General features: G+C 41.1%; 1 protein-coding gene across 1 annotated transcript in view; it reads left to right on the forward strand.

The window, feature by feature from the left end:
* The first annotated feature begins 365 nt into the window (after positions 1-365).
* Positions 366-22,410, forward strand: part of LOC133574212 (transmembrane protein 163a-like) — a 121,485-nt gene continuing 99,440 nt past the window's right edge. Inside the window, exon 1 of the mRNA XM_061926307.1 lies at positions 366-669. Within this exon, the coding sequence (XP_061782291.1) occupies positions 480-669 (190 nt within the window). The 5' untranslated portion in view covers positions 366-479. The remainder of the gene's footprint in view (positions 670-22,410) is intronic.

Consider the following 22,410-nt stretch of genomic DNA (forward strand, 5'->3'; position numbering starts at 1 on the left):
CGAGCAGTAAATGTTATTTTTTTTTTTAACTCAGCAGCCGATATTTACAGTAAAAAGTCATTCTGGCAATTGTTGGATATGAATTCAAACCATATCCAACCATGCATCACTATAGCTCTTGTCTCAAAGTAGGTGTACTGTCACGACCTGTCACATCAATTTAATCTTACTTATATTTCACTTTTTGCAGTGTATAATTACTGGTTTGCAAAAAATATTTTTAACCCAAATAGGTGAAATTAGATAATCTCCAGTGTGCCGCGGCACAGTGGTTGAAAAACACAGCACTAATGATCAGCATATTAGTGCTGTTATCGAAACAGGGGACGTAGCTCCGCCCCCTCGGAAGGCATACAAATGTTGTCAGGGATTCCGCCCGCACCAGAGGCGCTTTGGATGCACTCGGCGGTTCTTTCTTCGTCCTCCTCCTCCTCCTCGTCTGCTGCTCGATCTCAAACTCCAGGAGAACAATTGCGGCAATGACAGACGCCACTACCCGACAGTCCTTCCCGGTCCCGGACTTGACCATCGTGGACCTGTCTCGGAACGGCCAGTGCGCCCCGGACGGCGTCGCCAACAACCACCATCAGCATGCGAAGAGCCCCATCCAGCCCGAGGCGCTCACCTCCGGCCAGGAGATGAAGATCACCGAGAGCGTGGAGGGAGAAGGTGACTGATTCTCTCTCTCTTTTTAAAAAAAAATTAAAGTATGTGTGTTAAGGGAGAGCCTGGAGAAATTAAATAGTTTGTTTTGCTCTTATCGGAATATTCTAGAACAGTGTTTTTCAGCCTTTTTTGAGCCAAGGCACATTTTTTGCGTTGAAAAAATGCGGAGGCACACCACCAGCAGAAATCATAAAAAACAAAACTCAGTTGTTGGATATGACTTTAAACCATAACCTTTTTTTGCTGTTTTCCTGTGTGTAGTGTTTTAGTTCTTGTCTTGCGCTCCTATTTTGGTGGCTTTTTCCTCTTTTTTTTTGTATTTTCCTGTAGCAGTTTCATGTCTTCCTTTGAGCGATATTTCCCGCATCTACTTTGTTTTTATCCTTCTTCGTGATTGTCATGTCATGTTCGGATGTACATTGTGGACGCCATCTTTGCTCCACAGTAAGTATTTGCTGTCGTCCAGCATTCTGTTTTTGTTTACTTTGCAGTAGGGATGTCCCGATCCAGGTTTTTGCACTTCCGATCCGATACCGATATTGTTTTTGCACTTCCGATCCGATACCGATACTGACCGATACTGGCCTATAAATGATAAATGGGTTGTACTTGTATAGCGCTTTTCTACCTTCAAGGTACTCAAAGCGCTTTGACACTACTTCCACATTTACCCATTCACACACACATCCACACACTGATGGAGGGAGCTGCCATGCAAGGCGCTAACCAGCACCCATCAGGAGCAAGGGTGAAGTGTCTTGCTCAGGACACAACGGACATGACGAGGTTGGTACTAGGTGGGGATTGAACCAGGGACCCTCGGGTCGCGCACGGCCATTCTTCCACTGCGCCACGCCGTCCCTCCGAGCATGTATTAAAGTTTAAAGTTATTTAGCCTACTTAGTTGTCAGAATCATGTTGAAAAGGGTTTTAGTACTCTTGATAACAACTAGCCAGCTGAATTAGGGGAGTTTGAATAATACACAATGGTTGGCAACAAGAAACTGACCTGTTTATTCAAGGATAAACACAAAATAGACAAAATTATACATGACAAACAGAAATGGCATCATTGAAACAAGGGCTTTTTTTAATATTGCGATATTTTAAGGCCATGTTGCGATACACGATATATATCTCGATATTTTGCCTTAGCCTTGAATGAACACTTGATGCATATAATCACAGCAGTATGATGATTCTATGTGTTTTGATTGATTGATTGAGACTTTTATTAGTAGGTTGCACAGTGAAGTACATATTCCGTACAATTGACCACTAAATGGTAACACCCGAATAAGTTTTTCAACTTGTTTGAGTCGGGGTCCACTTAAATTGATTCATGATACAGATATATACTATCAGATATATACTATCATCATAATACAGTCATCACACAAGATAATCACATTGAATTATTTACATTATTTGTAATCCGGGGTGTGGAGGGGGGCGCCGGATGTAAGTGTCAAAAAGACAGCCAAAAGAGTTTGATATGAGAATAAAAAAAAATATATATATATAGGGTAGAAATGCACCCATTTGCAGGAAATGTAGTCTTGATTTTCAAAATTTTCTTTCAAGACTTGCATGTCTACATCAAAACATTCTTCTTCATACTGCATTAATATATGCAACTTTTAAACTTTCATGCAGAGAAGGAAATCACAACTAAAAAAATCACTAATTTTTTCATTCGGTGTTGATGTGGAAATGTTTGCCTCGGCATTTTGATGGTGTGGGCGTGTGGCACCAAATGGAGATAAGCGTCTCGACAGACGTTACAATATTTGAACAATGATGACGAAAACTGTTTTCTCTGTCGTGTCCGTGTGTCGAAAATTGTTATGCGCTTATTTTTTTATTTGATTTTGTGCGTGGCATAGATTTGCCGTGCGCAGAGGACGCTTGAGCAGGCGCGCACCTTAGCGGCTGCGCTAGCGTCACAGCTAACGTTAGCCATGCTGCTATCTCGCTCTCTGCTCGGGGAGGGCGTATACATATGTGACGTATGACATGACAGTATGTGACGTATGACGTGACAGTATGTGACGTATGACGTGATAGTATGTGACGTGTGTAAGAAGGTGCGGTCGCTGTCTGTGAGAGGGAGACACAGAAAAGAGTGAGAAGAGCCTGTCGTGTAATGCCAGCAGCTAAAAGCAACTGCGTGAGAATCCACAGACCTGTGTATGTGTTGAAGGTGTGCTGGAAAATGCGGAACGGAATTTAGGGAGCAGCAGAAAAGTGGAATGTATTATTTAAATCGGTGCGTTGGAAAACACGGACCGGAGTTTTTTTTTAAACTGGATCTGGATCGGCATTTTCCCATGCCTTGCCGTTACGCATTTTTTGGCAAATATCGGCGGCCGATCCGATCCAAATATCGGATCGAGACATCCCTACTTTGTAGCCAGTTCAGTTTTAGTTTCGTTCCGCATAGCCTTCCCTAAGCTTCAATTCTTAGGGGCACTCACCTTTTGTTTATGTTTTGTTTAAGCATTAAATACCTTTTTACCTGCACGCTGCCTCCCGCTGTATCCAACATCTACAAAGCAATTAGCTACCTGCTGCCACCTACTGATATGGAAGAGTATTACACGGTTACTCTGCCGAGCTCTAGACAGCACCGACACTCAACAACAACATATCATTTGCCGACTATAATTACTGTTTGCAAAAAATATTTTTTTACCCCAAATAGGTGAAATTAGATCATCTCCCACGGCACACCAGACTGTATCTCAGTGGTTGAAAAACACTGTTCTAGAAAGCTATATATTGTTCTAACTGTGACTTACAGGGGCCAGGGGTCCCCAACCTTTCTTGCACCAGGGACCGGTTTAATGTTGGCATTATTTTCACATCTGACAGAAAGACATAGCAAATAATTGCATGAAAATTGAATACATGAAAAAAACTCACCATAACATTCAATTAGTGGGAGCCCCTGGCCTTTTCCCTTTGCAAAAAGGCTCTCCATAGACTTTTTTTTTTTGCTCATTTTTTGCTAGTAGTAGGCTTTGTTTTGGCTTTAGTGTCTGATGGGTTATAGGTGACACACATTCAAGGACAAGAGCTTGGATATATAACAACGCTAGAAATACTTGACATTAGTTCTAATAGATTTCTTCGGGTTACTATTTCCGTTTTAAAAGTTATGTATTCATATTTTGTGCAATATTTCATACGTAGATACACTAATGTTAGCTTTTTCGGTCCAATTTTCCATGCGTAAATACTGGAGATGTCCGATAATGGCTTTTTTGCCAATATCCGATATTCCGATATCGTCCAACTCTTAATTACCGATTCCGATATGAACCGATACCAATATATACAGTCGTGGAATTAACACATTATTATGCCTAATTTTGTGGTGATGCCCCGCTGGATGCATTAAACAATGTAACAAGGTTTTCCAAAATAAATCAACTCAAGTTATGGAAAAAAATGCCAACATGGCACTGCCATATTTATTATTAAAGTCACAAAGTGCATTTTTTTTTTAACATGCCTCAAAACAGCAGCTTGGAATTTGGGAAATGCTCTCCCTGAGAGAGCATGAGGAGGTTGAGGTGGGCGGGGTTGAGGTGGGGGTGGGTAGGGGGTATCGGGGGGTGTATATTGTAGCGTCCCGGAAGAGTTAGTGCTGCAAGGGGTTCTGGGTATTTGTTCTGTTGTGTTTATGTTGTGTTTCGGTGCGGATGTTCTCCCGAATTGTGTTTGTCATTCTTGTTTGGTGTGGGTTCACAGTGTCGCGCATATTTGTAACCGTGTTAAACTTGTATATACAGCCACCCTCAGTGTGACCTGCAGTGTTTCCCACACATTCATTTATTTGTGGCGGCCCGCCACGAAAGAATTACGTCCGCCACAAATGGATTTTTCGGCTTTTGACTCGCTCGACCGCTCATAAAAGCAATGGGACTCTGTCTGTGAATGTACCTTGTAGTTACAACTCCGGTGCAGTAGGTGGCGGTAGCCTACTATGCATTGTAACTCCGCCAATAGCACTTAATTCACCTGGTGGGCCAGAAGAAGAAGAAGAAGAAGAAGACGACGACGGAGTAAAAGAAAAACGGACCGACGGGATCAAAATACGAGGGTAATATAGGTTATAGGTAGATAGGTTATAGCTGCATCGCTCGCGGCTCGTCATATATTTAACGTTAATCCGCGATTTCACCGAGCGTTTCACTGACGGTGAGCAGCCTGACGCTGCTTCATTAACACCGCCGCTGTTTGACTCGGGGTCCGGGGCAGACGCACGCAGTAACAGTCACGTGTTACCATACCGACGAGCTAACTGTCCAGGTTATAACCCTGTTGTCAATAAACACACGTGGAGACAGTGCTTCAGATACTGCATTAATACTGAAGATAATTGTCCACTGTCCACTGCAGCATGTGAATGCAATGAAAAGAATAAAATTAATTAACAATTAATAAATATATTTCAGTGAATAACTAATTGTTCAAATCTGTATATAAATATGTACATAAAGTGTTGTAATTATATTCCAACTCCGCGTTCTTCTTGGTCATCGCCGCTGCCGCCGCCACCCTCCACCCCCCGACCACACCACCACAAATAGATGCCTGTCCTGTGGGAAACACTGGACCTGTATGGCTGTTGACCAAGTATACTTTGCATTCACTTGTGTGTGTGAAAAGCCGTAGATATTATGTGATTGGGCCGGCACGCAAAGGCAGTGCCTTTAAGGCACACCCCCTATATTGTTGTCTGGGTGGAAATCGGGAGAATTTCGGGAGAATGGTTGCCCCGGGAGATTTTCGGGAGGGGCACTGAAATTCGGGAGTCTCCCGGGAATTTGGGACAGTTGGCAAGTATGACTGGGAGACGCAACTGCTCTGTACTTTTCCCTACGTCCGTGTACCACTCCGTACAGCGGCGTTTTAAAAAGTCATACATTTTACTTTTTGAAACCGATACCGATAATTTCCGATATTACATTTTAAAGCATTTATCGGCCGATAATATCGGCAGTCCGATATTATCGGACATCTCTATTCCAAACTACACCACATTGTGTTGCATACTTTTTTTAATGTGGATTCAAAGACATCTCTAGTAAATACATCCGATGTGCAATAATAGCAGCACTTTGACTTACTAGGCCAAAGGAGATGCGTATTTTTTTTCCTCAGCACAATTATTAAATGCTACAATTTAGTACTTCTCCATCTGCCTTATGCACATTAACTCATATGGTCACTTTGTTCTTGATCTACCCTGATCTTAGGTCATCAACCTAGCTAGATGGAACCTAGCTTTTGGCAACGATTTGGCACCTTTACATTTGTTTATGTTTATTAATGTGCATTGTCCTGTGTGACAAAGATGTAACAAATATAGCAAATGGCGACTTCCTATTAGGAGTTTTATAATACATCTATGAACAAGGTTATTGGTGTGTCTGGTGGGACTGGCCAAAGTTAAGTAGGAGAAAATGCAGTCGGTTATAAATGATTTAATGTCTATGTGCGGCCTGGTAGCAAATGTGTCACGGACCAGTGGTTGGGAACCACTGATTTAGACAACATTAGACGTTGAAGACTGCAGACTGGTTATGATTTGGTGGTTAGTTGCACATTTCACATCTTCTATTTAATCTTACTCCGTCTCCATATTTTGTACTGATAGTACATTGATTCACATCATAACTTTTACATGTCTAAATTAAGTTCACTCCTATGGCGATTAGTTTGTGTCTTTATTATGAAATCTTCTTTTATGTAACTGAATTGAAAAAAAAAAAAATACATTTTTATTTTTACTTGGGACTTCCAGCGGGCCGGATTTTGGACGTTGGCGGGCCAGATCCGGCCCGTGGGCCGTAGTTTGGGGACCACTGCTCTAAAGTATGAAGGTTAATCTGTGTCTTTACTCCAAAATTGTTTTGGATACTGATTTTTTAAAGTTATTTTTTTTGTGTTTGAATTTTTGTGAACAACATTTTTTTAAAAATCAAATTATGATGGCAATTTCATTGAATACAAATTAAAGAGCAAAATGTGTGTGTTTCAAAATTCAGTTTGTTAAAATTCAGGGTTTTAAAATTCGGTGTGTAAAAATTAAGTTTAAAAAATCGGGTCAATTAACACTAAAGGCAATTAGTATTGTCTCAGAATCAGCCAATGCGGTGTCAAGTTTTCAGTCACGTGACTGCAAATTTCTAGAGTTTTGAAGCAACAAAAATTTCCGCAGTGAAGTTTTCTGCAATTAATTTTTTTACACTTAAATTTCCCACACTGAAGTTTAAAACACTATTTTATCAAACCAAATTTTTATACACACAAATTTTGCTCACAATTTTTTATATAATGAAACTAACAGGATAATGTAATGTGAGGTAGAAAAAAATTAAGCTCACAAAATTAAAACGCAAAAAATCAGTTACATTAACTCAATGTCCAAAAAAAGGTTTTGTAATAAAGATACAAAATTACCATCCATACTAAAACACATCCTTGACTGATTCTGAGACAGGATTGATAGCTTCAGTCTAAATTAACATTAAGTGAGTCTTGAGTTTTGAAGCAAGGAATATTTCTGCCCTGAATTTTTATATCCTGATATTTTTTACACATTTTTATACAATGATTTTTTTTTTTTTTTTTACACAATTTTAAAACACTGTATTTTAACAAACTGAGTTTTGAGCACACATGTTTGCTCACACATGTTTATTCAATTAAATTAACAGCATAATTTGATGTAAAAAAAATTAAAACCCAAAAAATCCAGTTACTTAAATTCATTAAAAAAAAAAAAAAAAAAGCTTTCATAATAAAGACACAAATTAATCTCCATACACTTCCTGTGTGAAAGAAAGGAAGGTGTTGGGGGAAAAATGACTTTGTAATGATGTAATGTAATAACGAGTGTGCTGTCAAATGATTAAAAAAAAAAAAAAATCTGATTAATCAGTCATTTGAATTTGGATTAATCATGACTAATCTCAGGTTATTACATGCTTGGATAATTTAAATTATCTTTAAAAAAGACCCCAATATTTGGACACAAATGCAATTGTATCATGAGAATGTCATCCAGGAACAAAATATTTTCTTGAATGCACGTAATTTATTTGTTCTGAACAGATTTATCTACAGTACCGTTTGGGTTTATTCTGAAGTGAAATTTACCTGCGAGCACATCTGTGTCTTCCTCACTAATCTTTGCACTGATGTATGCATTAACCTCGTCATCGACCGTATAACAACCCACGCCGCCTTTCAGGTAACTATCAATGGTTAAGATAAAGGTAAAGTCAATTGCGTGATGAAAGGTTAAAGAGGAATTGCACTTTTGGGGGTAATTTTGCGAACTATATCATTCACAATCCTTACATAAGACAAGAATACCTATGTTTTATTTCTTTTTTATGCATTTCCTAAAAAAAACTCAATTTTATATACTGTTCTTGCTGTAAGTATACATGCAATGTAGTAACAGGCAGTCATAATTAACATGTAATATTTATGTATTTTGGTCATTTCAAGCATATGACAATGTATTAATTTCACAGATGCATCACAACATTTGCTTTGCCCTTCAACAAAAACAACACTAAAATAATGGCAGATTTCCTGAGAGACAACAAAGCTATCTTTGGGACAAATGATGATACAATACCTTATATTTTGGAGCTTGAACATAAGGAGGGGGATCTACAAGTTTTAGAAGCTTTGTGCTAAACAGATGCAGCTTTAGTGCGACACAAAGCATCATGTAGCAGCATTGCTAAGTCCTAAATAAGAACAATCCATCCATCCATCTTCTTCCGCTTATCCGAGGTCGGGTCGCGGGGGCAGCAGCCTAAGCAGGGAAGCCCAGACTTCCTCTCCCCAGCCACTTCGTCCAGCTCCTCCCGGGGGATCCCTAGGCGTTCCCAGGCCAGCCGGGAGACATAGTCTTCCCAACGTGTCCTGGGTCTTCCCCGTGGCCTCCTATCGGTCGGACGTGCCCTAAACACCTCCCTAGGGAGGCGTTATGTTCAGGTGTACTGGAGAGGAGGCTACGCCGGATAGTCGAACCTCGGATTCAGGAGGAACAGTGTGGTTTTCGTCCTGGTCGTGGAACTGTGGACCAGCTCTATAAGAACAATCAACATATTAAAACAATCACTTACTGTACAATGTCTGTTTTCACTGGGATGCCGACTGATGGCATGTTCATATATTCCCGTTTATATGAAGAATTAATCATAGTCCAAAAAAAAGGTGGCCGCAAATAAGCGTCTTTTTGTGCCTTACTTGCCATCTGCGGGTTTAAGTTGGATGTCAAGGTTAACCAACTTCCGGGTTTATTGCCACTGTAGCGGCTCTGTGTTGTTTATCGATCTTCCAATATTGTTACAGCTCCGAGTGGTGCATGAACCCATATCGCCCGATCGAGAGGTGAGTGTGCTAGCAACAAGGCTAAAAGATCAAGCTGCTAAGCCAGCGGCTAGCTGTGGTAGCGGGGGGTGTATATTGCAGCGTCCCGGAAGAGTTAGTGCTGCAAGAGGTTCTGGGTATTTGTTCTGTTGTGTTCATGTTGTGTTATGGTGCGGATGTTCTCCCGAAATGTGTTTGTCATTCTTGTTTGGTGTGGGTTCACAGTGTGGCGCATATTTGTAACAATGTTAAAGTTGTTTATACGGCCACCCTCAGTGTGACCTGTATGGCTGTTGATCAAGTATGCCTTACTTGATCAAGGCATACTTGATAGCCAGTGGTATTAATGTGTGTGCAAAAGCCGCATATATTATGTGACTGGGCCGGCACGCTGTTTGTATGGAGGAAAAGCGGACGTGACGACAGGTTGTAGAGGACGCTAAAGCTTGCGTTGTTTTAGGCTGTTGGAACCGTTCAAAACGCAAAAAGGATAAATGTTTCTTCAGAGTTCCTCAAAAGTTAATGAAGAAGGGCAGAAGATGTCAAGATTTAACAGAAAATTACGAGAAAAGTGGCAAACACTCCAGGGGAGCAGATTGAGTCGAAGAACGTAGGAGTTTGCAGTGATCACTTTGTTAAAGGTTTGTTTGATATACATTCAAAGTTGAATATTTCCCATTGAAGTAGTATCTTGATATTGTTTGTATTTTATCTTGTTTTGGAGTTCTTAAAACGCATTTTTGCTACAAGTGTTTCGTAAACCACCAAATCGGCGAGTTTAAATAAAAGAAAGCAATTGTGAGCAATTGGATTCAGGAGGAACAGTGTGGTTTTCGTCCTGGTCGTGGAACTGTGGACCAGCTCTATACTCTCGGCAGGGTCCTTGAGGGTGCATGGGAGTTTGCCCAACCAGTCTACATGTGCTTTGTGGACTTGGAGAAGGCATTCGACAGTGTACCCCGGGAAGTCCTGTGGGCAGTGCTCAGAGAGTATGGGGTATCGGACTGTCTGATTTTGGCGGTCCGCTCCCTGTATGATCAGTGTCAGAGCTTGGTCCGCATTGCCGGCAGTAAGTCGGACACGTTTCCAGTGAGGGTTGGACTCCGCCAAGGCTGCCCTTTGTCACCGATTCTGTTCATAACTTTTATGGACAGAATTTCTAGGCACAGTCAAGGCGTTGAGGGTATCCGGTTTGGTGGCTGAAGGATTAGGTCTCTGCTTTTTGCAGATGATGTGGTCCTGATGGCTTCATCTGGCCAGGATCTTCAGCTCTCGCTGGATCGGTTCGCAGCCGAGTGTGAAGCGACTGGGATGAGAATCAGCACCTCCAAGTCCGAGTCCATGGTTCTCGCCCGGAAAAGGATGGAGTGCCATCTCCGGGTTGGGGAGGAGACCCTGCCCCAAGTGGAGGATTTCAAGTACCTCAGAGTCTTGTTCACGAGTGAGGGAAGAGTGGATCGTGAGATCAACAGGCGGATCGGTGCGGCATCTTCAGTAATGCGGACGCTGTATCGATCCGTTGTGGTGAAGAAGGAGCTGAGCCGGAAGGCAAAGCTCTCAATTTACCGGTCGATCTACGTTCCCATCCTCACCTATGGTCATGAGCTTTGGGTTATGACCGAAAGGACAAGATCACGGGTACAAGCGGCCGAAATGAGTTTCCTCTGCCGGGTGGCAGGGCTCTCCCTTAGAGATAGGGTGAGAAGCTCTGTCATCCGGGGGGAGCTCAAAGTAAAGCCGCTGCTCCTCCACATCGAGAGGAGCCAGATGAGGTGGTTCGGGCATCTGGTCAGGATGCCACCCGATCGCCTCCCTCAGGAGGTGTTTAGGGCACGTCCGACCGGTAGGAGGCCACGGGGAAGACCCAGGACACGTTGGGAAGACTATGTCTCCCGGCTGGCCTGGGAACGCCTCGGGATCCCCCGGGAGGAGCTGGACGAAGTGGCTGGGGAGAGGGAAGTCTGGGCTTCCCAGTTTAGGCTGCTGCCCCCGCGACCCGACCTCGGATAAGCGGAAGAAGATGGATGGATGGATGGAATTGTGAGCAAAGTCTAAAAGAGTTACGTTTTGTTGCAATCTGTAGTTATGTTTTGATAAAGACGGGGAAAAAAAGTATACTTGTAAACGTGTGTGCAATAAAAAGGCAACAAACATGGCTGGAGACGCAAAGTTAAATCACGACAGCCTTACCCGAGCAAAAACGATGATTTATCCGGGAGAGTTATAATACCAATTTTCTTGACCCAGCCACACACAAAGAAGTTGTAGACCTCCATGCTTTTCCAAGTTTTCATCTGTTTTGTCGTGTAGAATGATGTCTGGAGCACCAGATAGTTCAACATGTCTGGGAATATAGTCCTTGAGATCACTCATCAAATCTTCTTTTTTTGACAAGGTATATGGTTAGATTCCATTGCACAGTTTGAATTTTTTGCTCAAATCTGCGGTAAGTGGTAAGATTTAGGCCCCCTTGCGTATTCAGATATTTCACACTCTGTTTGCTGCACAGTAGCCATATTGGTTTGGTGGCCCACCACTTTGTTTACTTCCGTTCAAAAGTCACGTGACGGAATACAACCTCAGGTCACGAAATCTAAATGTAGTATTATTGGTGGTTTTGGGATGTTTTTATAGAGGGCTTTATGAGTGGAATAGTGTACTCCCATTAGCTGCATTGCTAGCCACCTCATACTTGCTATATTTTACGATTTAGAATGCATAAGAAACAGAAAAACATTTGTGTTCTTGTCTTAGATCGGTATTGTGAATGATAGGCAAAATTCCAAAAACAGTGCAGTTCCCCTATAACAGGCCTGGGCAATTATTTTGACACGGGGCCCACAGTTAGAGAAAAAAATGTGTCTGGGGGCCGGTATATTTATTTTTAGGGACACTAATACAAAACCTCACAATAATGTCTGATTGAATGCTAAAAACATTATGACAGACCGCCTTAAAAAACGTAATGGAATTTTAAATGTTTATATGAACGATAAAACACTGAATATTGACAAAATATAAATGTCACACCCCCTTTCGATCGACATATTTTACAATCAAGTGAAACCCAACAAAAATGCAACAAACAGTGAAATATGATAACAATAATAATAATAACAATGATAATAATAATGGATTCGATTTTATTTCCCGCTTTTCTATTATAAAGTTAAAGTTAAAGTTAAAGTACCAATGATTGTCACACACACACTAGGTGTGGCGAGATTATTCTCTGCATTTGACCCATCACCCTTGATCACCCCCTGGGAGGTGAGGGGAGCAGTGGGCAGCAGCGGTGGCCGCGCCCGGGAATCATTTTGGTGATTTAACCCCCAATTCCAACCCTTGATGCTGAGTGCCAAGCAGGGAGGTAATGGGTCCCATTTTTTTATAGTCTTTGGTATGACTCGGCCGGGGTTTGAACTCACAACCTACCGATCTCAGGGCGGACACTCTAACCACTAGGCCACTGAGTAGGTCTCATTATTAGTATCATTATTAGATACTCAAAGCGCTCACAGAGAAGTACCCATCATTCATTCACACCTGGTGGTGGTAAGCTACATTTGTAGCCACAGCTGCCCTGGAGTAGACTGACGCGACTGATATGAACGCGAAGGGTACAAAATAAACCCACCTACAATCTGATATATCTGATACATCACTAAGTTTTAGAACTTTGTTGTGAAAATCTCCTGTGGAAACGCTTCCCGTCCACACTGCTTGGTGCCTCGTCTGAACTGCTGTGACGTAGATTACCATAGTAACTAATTAGATGACCATAGTAACTAATTAGATTACCATAGTAACTAGTATATCATCCATAAGCGCAGATTCCAACCATTGAAATACTTTGTATAGTTCAAGACTTACGGTCGTTAGAAAACATGACTGTGCATCGTAATGGCAGCTACACTTTACATCTTAAACATCTAAAAAAAATATTTGGGAATGTCCGGCGGGCCAGATTGAAAAGCTTAACGGACCACATGTGGCCCCCCGGGCCTTAATTTGCCCAGGTCTGCCCTATGATATGATAATGTTTTGTGACTAATCACATGAATTAACTCATTATATTTGACAGCCCTAGTAATAACTTTATGGTGATAGCTAATGAATTGTTACTTAATATTGTATAATCCGTCATAATCTATGTTATCATTGCAGAGTTGTTATTGTTGACTTCAGTTGTAACTTCAGCTCTTGTAGTGGAGATATTCAGTATTTTGTCCACTTTTTTGTCTTTTGACAGCAAGTACTTTGAATTCTTTCTGTACTCCATTTATGTCAGCGTCATGTTTTGTCAGATGCTCATTGATGTAGATATGGATCTTCAACTACATTTCAAACAGATCCAGATATGGAACATTTCTTAATGCTAATAGCTGGTAATCTTGTCCTCCGCTGTTATCACATTAGGCATGCATGTAATCTGAAGGCCAGTTATAATCACATTTTTCATGCTGACAAACAATTGTACTTCCTGAATCTGACACGTCATTTGAGACATCATGTGATCCTTCTCAGCATTTCACTTCTTTAGAACATTCCCTTTCTCCTCCAGTCCTATCACCTGTCCTTTCATTTGTTTGCAAAGCTTTGCAGTATCATCATGAAGTGTTGCAGTATGATTCCTCACTTCCTTGAAGGGGAACATTGTCACAATTTCAGAAAACCACTAAAAATCAGTTCCCAGTGGCTTATTATATTTTTCGAAGTTTTTTTCAAAATTTTACCCATCACGCAATATCCCTAAAAAAAGCTTCAAAGTGCCTGATTTTAACCATCGTTTTAAACACCCGTCCATTTTCCTGTGACGTCACATAGTGAATACAAACAAACATGGCGGAAAGAACAGCAAGCTATAGCGACATTTGCTCGGATTCAGACTCAGATTTCAGCAGCTTAAGCTATTCAACAGATTACGCATGTATTGAAACGGATGGTTGTAGTGTGGAGGCAGGTAGCGAAAATGAAATTGAAGAAGAAACTGAAGCTATTGAGCCATATCGGTTTGATCCGTATGCAAGCGAAACCGACGAAAACGACACGACAGCCAGCGACACGGGAGAAAGCGTGGACGAATTCGGCGATCGCCTTCTAACCAACAATTGGTATGTGTTTGTTTGGCATTAAAGGAAACTAACAACTATGAACTAGGTTTACAGCATATGAAATACATTTGGCAACAACATGCACTTTGAGAGTGCAGACAGCCCAATTTTCATCAATTAATATATTCTGTAGAATATCATCTGCGCTCTTTTCCTGAAAGCTGATCTGTCCAGTTTTGGAGTTGATGTCAGCAGGCCAGGGAAGCTAGGGTCGATATTCTTCTCTTGATCATCTTCGGTGGCATAAGGGACGGTGTGAGCCAAGACATCCAGGGGGTTTAGCTCGCTCGTCTGCGGGAACAAACTGCCGCCATTGCTTGCCGTGCTACCGAGAGCCTTTGTCCCTGAATTGCTCACACACTCCGGCAGATTCAATGGGGGTCTGGCGGCAGATTTCTTTGACTTTATCGTTGGAAATGCATCTGCTTTGAGTGTCGCAGGCTATCCACACATTCTTGCCATCTCTGTCGTAGCATAGCTTTCGTCGGTAAAGTGTGCGGAAGAAACGTCCAATTTCTTGCCACTTTCGCATCTTTGGGCCACTGGTGCAACTTGAATCCGTTCCTGTCCGTGTTGTTACACCCTCCGACAACACACCGACGAGGCATGATGTCTCCAAGGTACGGAAAACAGTCGAAAAAACGGAAAATAACAGAGCTGATTTGACTCTGTGTTTGAGAAAATGGCGGATTGCTTCCCGATGTGACGCCACGTTGTGACGTCATCGCTCCGAGAGCGAATATTAGAAAGGCGTTTATTTCGCCAAAATTCACCCATTTAGAGTTCGGAAATTGGTTAAAAAAATATATGGTCTTTTTTCTGCAACATCAAGGTATATATTGACGCTTACATAGGTCTGGTGATAATGTTCCCCTTTAATGCTTTTTGGCAAGTATTTCAAGTCCTTGTGCTGTTTATCAAGCCTAACAAACAGCCATATTATATCCCATATTATTTAACATAGGGCTGGGCAATAAAACAATATCAATAAATATCACGATAGACATGTAATTGAAATCAATAAAAAAATGGGGTTCGTGATCAGTGGATCAGTGGAATTGACATGCTAAAAGCCAATCAGGTAACAGTATCAACTATCAAGTTTGGTTGCACCATCGTGTTGTGTCGCGTTTGATTCTTTGCATGGAGTGAGAAGAGAAAGTAGAAATGAGTGCTGCAGTGAACAAGAAAAGACACCTCGACAGTAGGGCAGTTTTTTGGATTTTTTGGAACGGAGTTTAGTCAGACCAAGACGCTTGTAGTCAGTAATACCACACCACCTTGGCCGCCCTTACCTTGAGCACAGCGGGCAGTCAACTTGGAGAAAATAGTTCTCAGAGAAAATACGTTTCTCTGTGTGTACATATTCACCACGTTGCACTATTTTATTACACTTTATTGAACGTTTCTTATGTTGTCCATATTTTTGCATTTTAATTTAAAGAGGTTATTAAGTGTTAAACGTAAATTTTAGAATTTTGTTTACATTGATTGAGTGTTTTCTATGCTTGTGTTGGCATTTCCTTTCCTTTACGCTGTGATAGCTGAGGGGATTATAATCAGAAAAAGGTTATATTTTGAACAAAAATGTTTAAAATTAAATATATTTTTCTCCGTGTCCATATTTTAGATAGGTCATACAAAATATCAATAATTATCAATATCAACTGATATAATTTAGCATCATTATTACTTCTTGGAGACGAGCTGATTCTTGACTCTCTTCCACATTCTCCTCGTCTGCATTCGTTGTGGTTGACACCTTTCTTTTTCCAAATTTTTGGTGGTTTGACGGCTTTGAAACTTGGAGGTTAGCTTGTCTCAGTAGCGATCGACAGCAGTCGTAAATCGTCTTTTTCGGGGAATCACTTTCGCCAGTGGTATTAGCAAACAGACCTGGAATTATGGTTTAAATCTGTGGTACAAAAATGGTTCGAAATCTCAAAAACAGAATCGTTCTTTTCATTCTCTCAATGAGTAGAAGGACGGCATGGCTCGAAGGACTGTTGTCCAGAAACTTGAGGGTTCCTAGTTCCTGGTCCAAGCAAGGGCAATACACTTCACCCACATTTCTCCCAGTGCCGCTCACACTGAATTAATGCTTGGTGGTGGTCCGAGAGACTGTAGGCCAAAAATTAGCTTAGCTGAATGTGGATTGAATGAATGATGGGTTCCCATCTGTCTTAATAAAGTGCTTTGAGTGTCTAGTAAAGCGCCATATAAATCAAATCCATTATTATTTATTATGATTTTTTTTTATATAGTATATTTTCCAGTGACCGACTCTCGATGCATCACTAGTAAATAGTGCGCAAATATAATATAAAAAAATACTATAGTATGTTTTTATATTTTATACTATAATTTATGTTCGAAAAAAATCGCAATTTTCATGTGTAACTAGGGCTGGGCGATATGGCCTTTTATTAATATCTCGATATTTTTAGGCCATGTCACGATACACGATATATATCTCGATATTTTGCCTTAGCCTTGAATGAACACTTGATGCATATAATCACAGCAGTATGATGATTATATGTGTCTACATTAAAACATTCTTGTTCATACTTCATTAATATATGCTCATTTTAAACTTTCATGCAGAGAGGGATATCACAATTAAGTCAATTTAGAAAAAGTGTATTTATTAAACAGTTATTAAGCAGTGGCACAAAAATGCATGTCATTTCCAAAACAGAAAGTGCAAGATTGTCAAAGACATTTTAAAACAAGTTATTAGTGCACTTTTGTGCTTGATGTCACTAAGATGACATATGAAAACAACACTAAATTAAAGTGTACTTTTTGTACAGAATGCCACTACAGTAGTTAAAAACAAATAAAGTGCACTTTTGTGCATGATGTCACACAAGATATTTCAATAACTGTCACATAAAAATTAGCTGCATATCAAATAGTATATGTCATACGGTGTTGATGTGGAAATGGTTGCTTTGGCATTTTGTGGGTGTGGCACCGAACGGAGATGTTGACATGCGGAGTTTGAAGCACTCTTCATTCTCTAGCGGGTGACTTTTCAAATGATGCTACAAATTAGCAGTGCTGCTACTTTTAGTAGCAACGCCTAAATGTTCAACATATTCCCGCTTGAAGCCAAACCACCTCCAGACGATGGATTCTGTGCTGTTTTTCTTAGGAATTCATTCTTCCTCCATTTGTTACCAGATTCGCACCTTCTCTCTCTCGTATTACCACCCGCACCACTCCGTTAGCATCAGAGCTCACGTTACCATGTCGCTACCTCTCTGCTTCGCGGGAGCGTGTGACGTTGCACACGTGACGTGTGTAAGAAGGTGCGCTTATTTTAAGTCTTTGTGAGAAGGAGAGACAAGATAGAGGGAGAAACGCATGCAGTTTAATGCCCGCAGCTAAAAGTAACTGCGTGAGAACATATACTTGAATATCACGATATAGTCATTTTCTATATCGCACAGAGACAAACCCGCGATTATATCGATACATCGCCCAGCCCTATGTGTAACGATTCTTAATTGATTTAAAAAAATCTCAAATTTAAAACAAAAATATATATAAACATTTTTATTTTTTTAAATGTGTCCTGTCCAGCTATTTTAGTAAATGTTTGGGTAGAATTTGATTAAACAAAACCTTTTTTTTTTAATCGACATAAAAAATGTATTAAAGCTGTTTATCTATTTTATGGAGTAATGTAGTTAATCATAGAACTGGCACTCACTGTTCTTAAAAAAATATGATTTTGAATCGAGAATCGTTTTGAATCGAAACGATTCTAAATTGAATTGTTACCCCCAAGAATCGAATTGAATCGAATCGCGTGGTGCCCAAGGATTTACAGCCCGACTATATTGTATATATAATACATATACTATATACATATATTATATATACTATATTATATTGCAATTTCAATGCTCTGTGTGTGGGATTGTGTATGATTTTATCCCCCTTACTATTATAATCCCATTCATTATGCGCTAGTAGTGGAACTAAACATTCCACAATGGATAACTGGGTCTGACTCATTAATCAGTCCTAAGCCTGTAACTCAGTTTATATAGGCACTAACAAGGTTTATCTAATGTATTACTTTTCCACATATGATTGCAAGGGAACATTTTAATGTTTGTCTCATTTTCAAAAGTAATAACTTTTCCTGTGCATTGTATATTAGAAGTATAATACAGGGATACAGCAGAATAATATTGCAAATATATGTGACAGCATGATTAATAATGTGCCTAAAAAAACATTTTTATGTAATGAAACTCCAATCTATTTTTCCCTATAATAAGAATGTGTTGACAAGTTATTATAGGCTCTGCTTACACTGGACACCAAATGTGATTTTTTTTTGCCCTTAAGTGACACAGATTGGTTAGTTATAAACGATCCAAAGAGCTTCAGATATTATATTTTTGCATCAGATTTGAGCCACATCAGGAGGTATTCTGAGTCCGTTTGGAATCCATCCATCCATCCATCCATTTTCTACCGCTTATTCCCTTCGGGTCGCGGGGGTGCTGGAGCCTATCTCAGCTACAATCGGGCGGAAGGCGGGGTACACCCTGGTCCAGTCGCCACCTCATCGCAGGGCCAACACAGATAGACAGACAACATTCACTCTCACATTCACACACTAGTATCCAATCTTTTCAAATGTAACTGCAGTCTAAATGGTAATGCCACCTGTTTGCGACTTTTTAAATTTTTTTTGTCAAGCTATGTCATTTGATTGCGCAGGAAAATATGTGGCCCACCACCTGTAATGCATTACGGTGATAGTTGGTGTGATCCAAATATGCAGAAGGCCAGAAGGAAGCTTGCAGTTATTTAGTTGGGGACAAAACAAAAGACGAGAGCTGCTAGGAAGTGCTCCAGAAGCATAGGGCAAGCTATGCCTTCACATAAGCTAAACATGCTGCAAAATAACAAAAAAACAGAATGCTGGAGAACAGCAAAAACTAACACGTGCAGCAGGAAAAGCCTCCACAAGGTATACTGTTCCAACCACTGAGAGTCGCACCAGCTGAACCAAATACAGGTGCGAAGAGTCAGGGCTCAGAGGATGGAGTGTAGTTGCTGTAGGGGAACACACAAAAAACAGGAACAGCAACCAAAATAAGAACGCTGGACAAGAACTAAAACCTCAAACACAGGGAACACCAAAAAACTCAAAACACAACACATCACAACATCAGGTTTCGGCAGGGTTGTTTTCTGTGATCATAGTCGTTTTTCAGTGCATCACTAGTCAATAGTGTGCAAATAATATGCTATACGTAATATATGAAGACAAATATATACTTTATTTCCTAAGAAATTGTTGAACGACTGGAAATGACGTGTACGCTGTGGCGTATTTGCTTACATGTTACGTACATTGCATAGGTTTTTTTACGCAAGTGAGTTGAAAAATAATGCTAACGTAGATCCTTGCTGATATCCATGTCTCCTCTAATTAACAGCCATAAAAATATTATTGGAGAAGGCATTCGACCGTGTCCCTCGGGAAGTCCTGTGGGGAGTGCTCAGAGAGTATGGGGTATCGGACTGTCTGATTGTGGCAGTCCGCTCCCTGTATGATCAGTGCCAGAGCTTGGTCCGCATTGCCGGTAGTAAGTCGGACACGTTTCCAGTGAGGGTTGGACTCCGCCAAGGCTGCCCTTTGTCACCGATTCTGTTCATAACTTTTATGGACAGAATTTCTAGGCGCAGTCAAGGCGTTGAGGGGATCTGGTTTGGTGGCTGCAAGATTAGGTCTCTGCTTTTTGCAGATGATGTGGTCCTGATGGCTTCATCTGGCCAGGATCTTCAGCTCTCACTGGATCGGTTCGCAGCTGAGTGTGAAGCGACTGGGATGAGAATCAGCACCTCCAAGTCCGAGTCTATGGTTCTCGCCCGGAAAAGGGTGGAGTGCCATCTCCGGGTTGGGGAGGAGATCTTGCCCCAAGTGGAGGAGTTCAAGTACCTCGGAGTCTTGTTCACGAGTGAGGGAAGAGTGGATCGTGAGATCGATAGGCGGATCGGTGCGGCGTCTTCAGTAATGCGGACGCTGTATCGATCCGTTGTGGCGAAGAAGGAGCTGAGCCGGAAGGCAAAGCTCTCAATTTACCATCCTCACCTATGGTCATGAGCTTTGGGTTATGACCGAAAGGACAAAATCACGGGTACAAGCGGCCAAAATGAGTTTCCTCCGCCGGGTGGCGGGGCTCTCCCTTAGAGATAGGGTGAGAAGCTCTGCCATCCTGGGGGAGCTCAAAGTAAAGCCGCTGCTCCTCCACATCGAGAGGAGCCAGATGAGGTGGTTAGGGCATCTGGTCAGGATGCCAACTGAACGCCTCCATAGGGAGGTGTTTAGGGTACGTCCGACCGGTAGGAGGCCGCGGGGAAGACCCAGGACACGTTGGGAAGACTATGTCTCCCGGCTGGCCTGGGAACGCCTCGGGGTCCCACAGGAAGAGCTGGACGAAGTGGCTGAGGAGAGGGAAGTCTGGGCTTCCCTGCTTAGGCTGCTGCCCCCGCGACCCGACCTCGGATAAGCGGTAGAAGATGGATGGATGGAAAAATATTAGAACTCTTCCAAATATATTACATTATGTATATATCCATTCATACATTGTATAATTTTAATTTGTTTTCATGTGTTGTGACTGCTTTTATTTTGCTGAGTAGTAGCAGTAACTTCCTTGTTTATTTATAAAACCCGGTCAACTTCCTCTATTTTCACTTTATCGAACTGCGCATGCAAGTGACATCCAGGCAACATGGCCTGTGCGGGTTTATAAAGATCACATTTTACTTCTGATCCAAACAGTCAGCGGGAAAAAATCACATTTAAAAAAAAAATACAAAAAAAAAAAAAAAAAAGCTTTGGTCCTGAAGTATAAATGTAGTCTTTGTGTTGGCAAGTCAGCAGAATAAACAGCATGTATATAAAATATGCGATTTATTATTTACAATTAAAAAGGCTTGAGGCAAGAAATCATCTGCAACTCAAAGCTGCTAAGAGGAATTCTGGAAAAGTGGTAAAGCACAAAACAGATTCTCTCAGAGAGATGAGGAAATTGCTTAAAACATTTTTTTTTTTTGCTAAGGCAGAGACTTGCATTGATGATTTAAATTAGCAAAATGATCAATTTTGTTACTTCCCTTGAAGTGTCAGGCAAGTAGAGGTTTGCTTTGTCCCTGAGAAGGGTACACAATAAACGGCATGTGTGACATCAACACTAGCATATGACACATTTCCTTGTCATTTGATTTTGTTCACTCAAAGTGTGTAATCAACCTTTTCAACACGATTATTGTCACCACACACATGCATGCACGCACACAAAACCTTAAGTCTGATCACCCAGCTTTGGGTCATGTGAACAGTTTTTTCAAGCATGCAGGCTGTCACATTTCCCCCTCCGCCACACACATGCACGCTTACAACCACACACTTCCCCTTCGGCCATGCACACGCAACATTGATTTAGCTTGTTCTTTTCTCATATAGAATGTTTTTCTTGCCTAAATAAGCTGCACTGTCGGTCGATAAAGACAGCATGCCCTGCAAATGCATGATAACGCACATGATTGATTACGAGTATCCATGCTATTCATTGGTCCAGTTTAAGGTCAACAAAGACACGTGTGTCAAGGAAATGTCCGATTTGGGTTGATAACATCATTTTGAAGATAATCTGCTCATTTGATATGACAAATACGACTTTTATAACAGTTTTAAGTGAACAATGAAACACTCTGAATAGTCAAAATGTGCCAGTCCTTCCTGTTGCAATCCCATCATTCATGAGCACCGTGTTAAAGGGGAACTGCACATTTTTATTTTATTTTGCCTATCATTCACAATCATTATAAGAGACAAGAAGACAAAAGGTCGGGTTTTTTTTCCGCTTTCTAACACGTTAAAATTGGTTAGTTTTAAGTGACTAGCACTGCAGCTATTGGGAGCAATCACTTCTACCTCTAAATCTCTTAAAAATGCTATCAAAAACCGTCAGCAATACTTCATTTACGTTCCGTAACCTGTATAATAACCAAGCTGTAGCAACATTGTTATTGGAAGAGAGAACACTAAGGAACTGTTCTTCTATCGTAGTAACACATTGGCGTGCTACGGTATTAGCAGTAGAAGCTAACTACGGCAAGACATAAGATAGCTTCTACGTCAACAGGAAACAAGTTTAAGTTTGTAATGCACAAAACAATGCAA

The sequence above is a fragment of the Nerophis lumbriciformis genome, linkage group LG31 (assembly GCF_033978685.3).
Source record: "Nerophis lumbriciformis linkage group LG31, RoL_Nlum_v2.1, whole genome shotgun sequence".
Taxonomy (NCBI): domain Eukaryota; kingdom Metazoa; phylum Chordata; class Actinopteri; order Syngnathiformes; family Syngnathidae; genus Nerophis; species Nerophis lumbriciformis.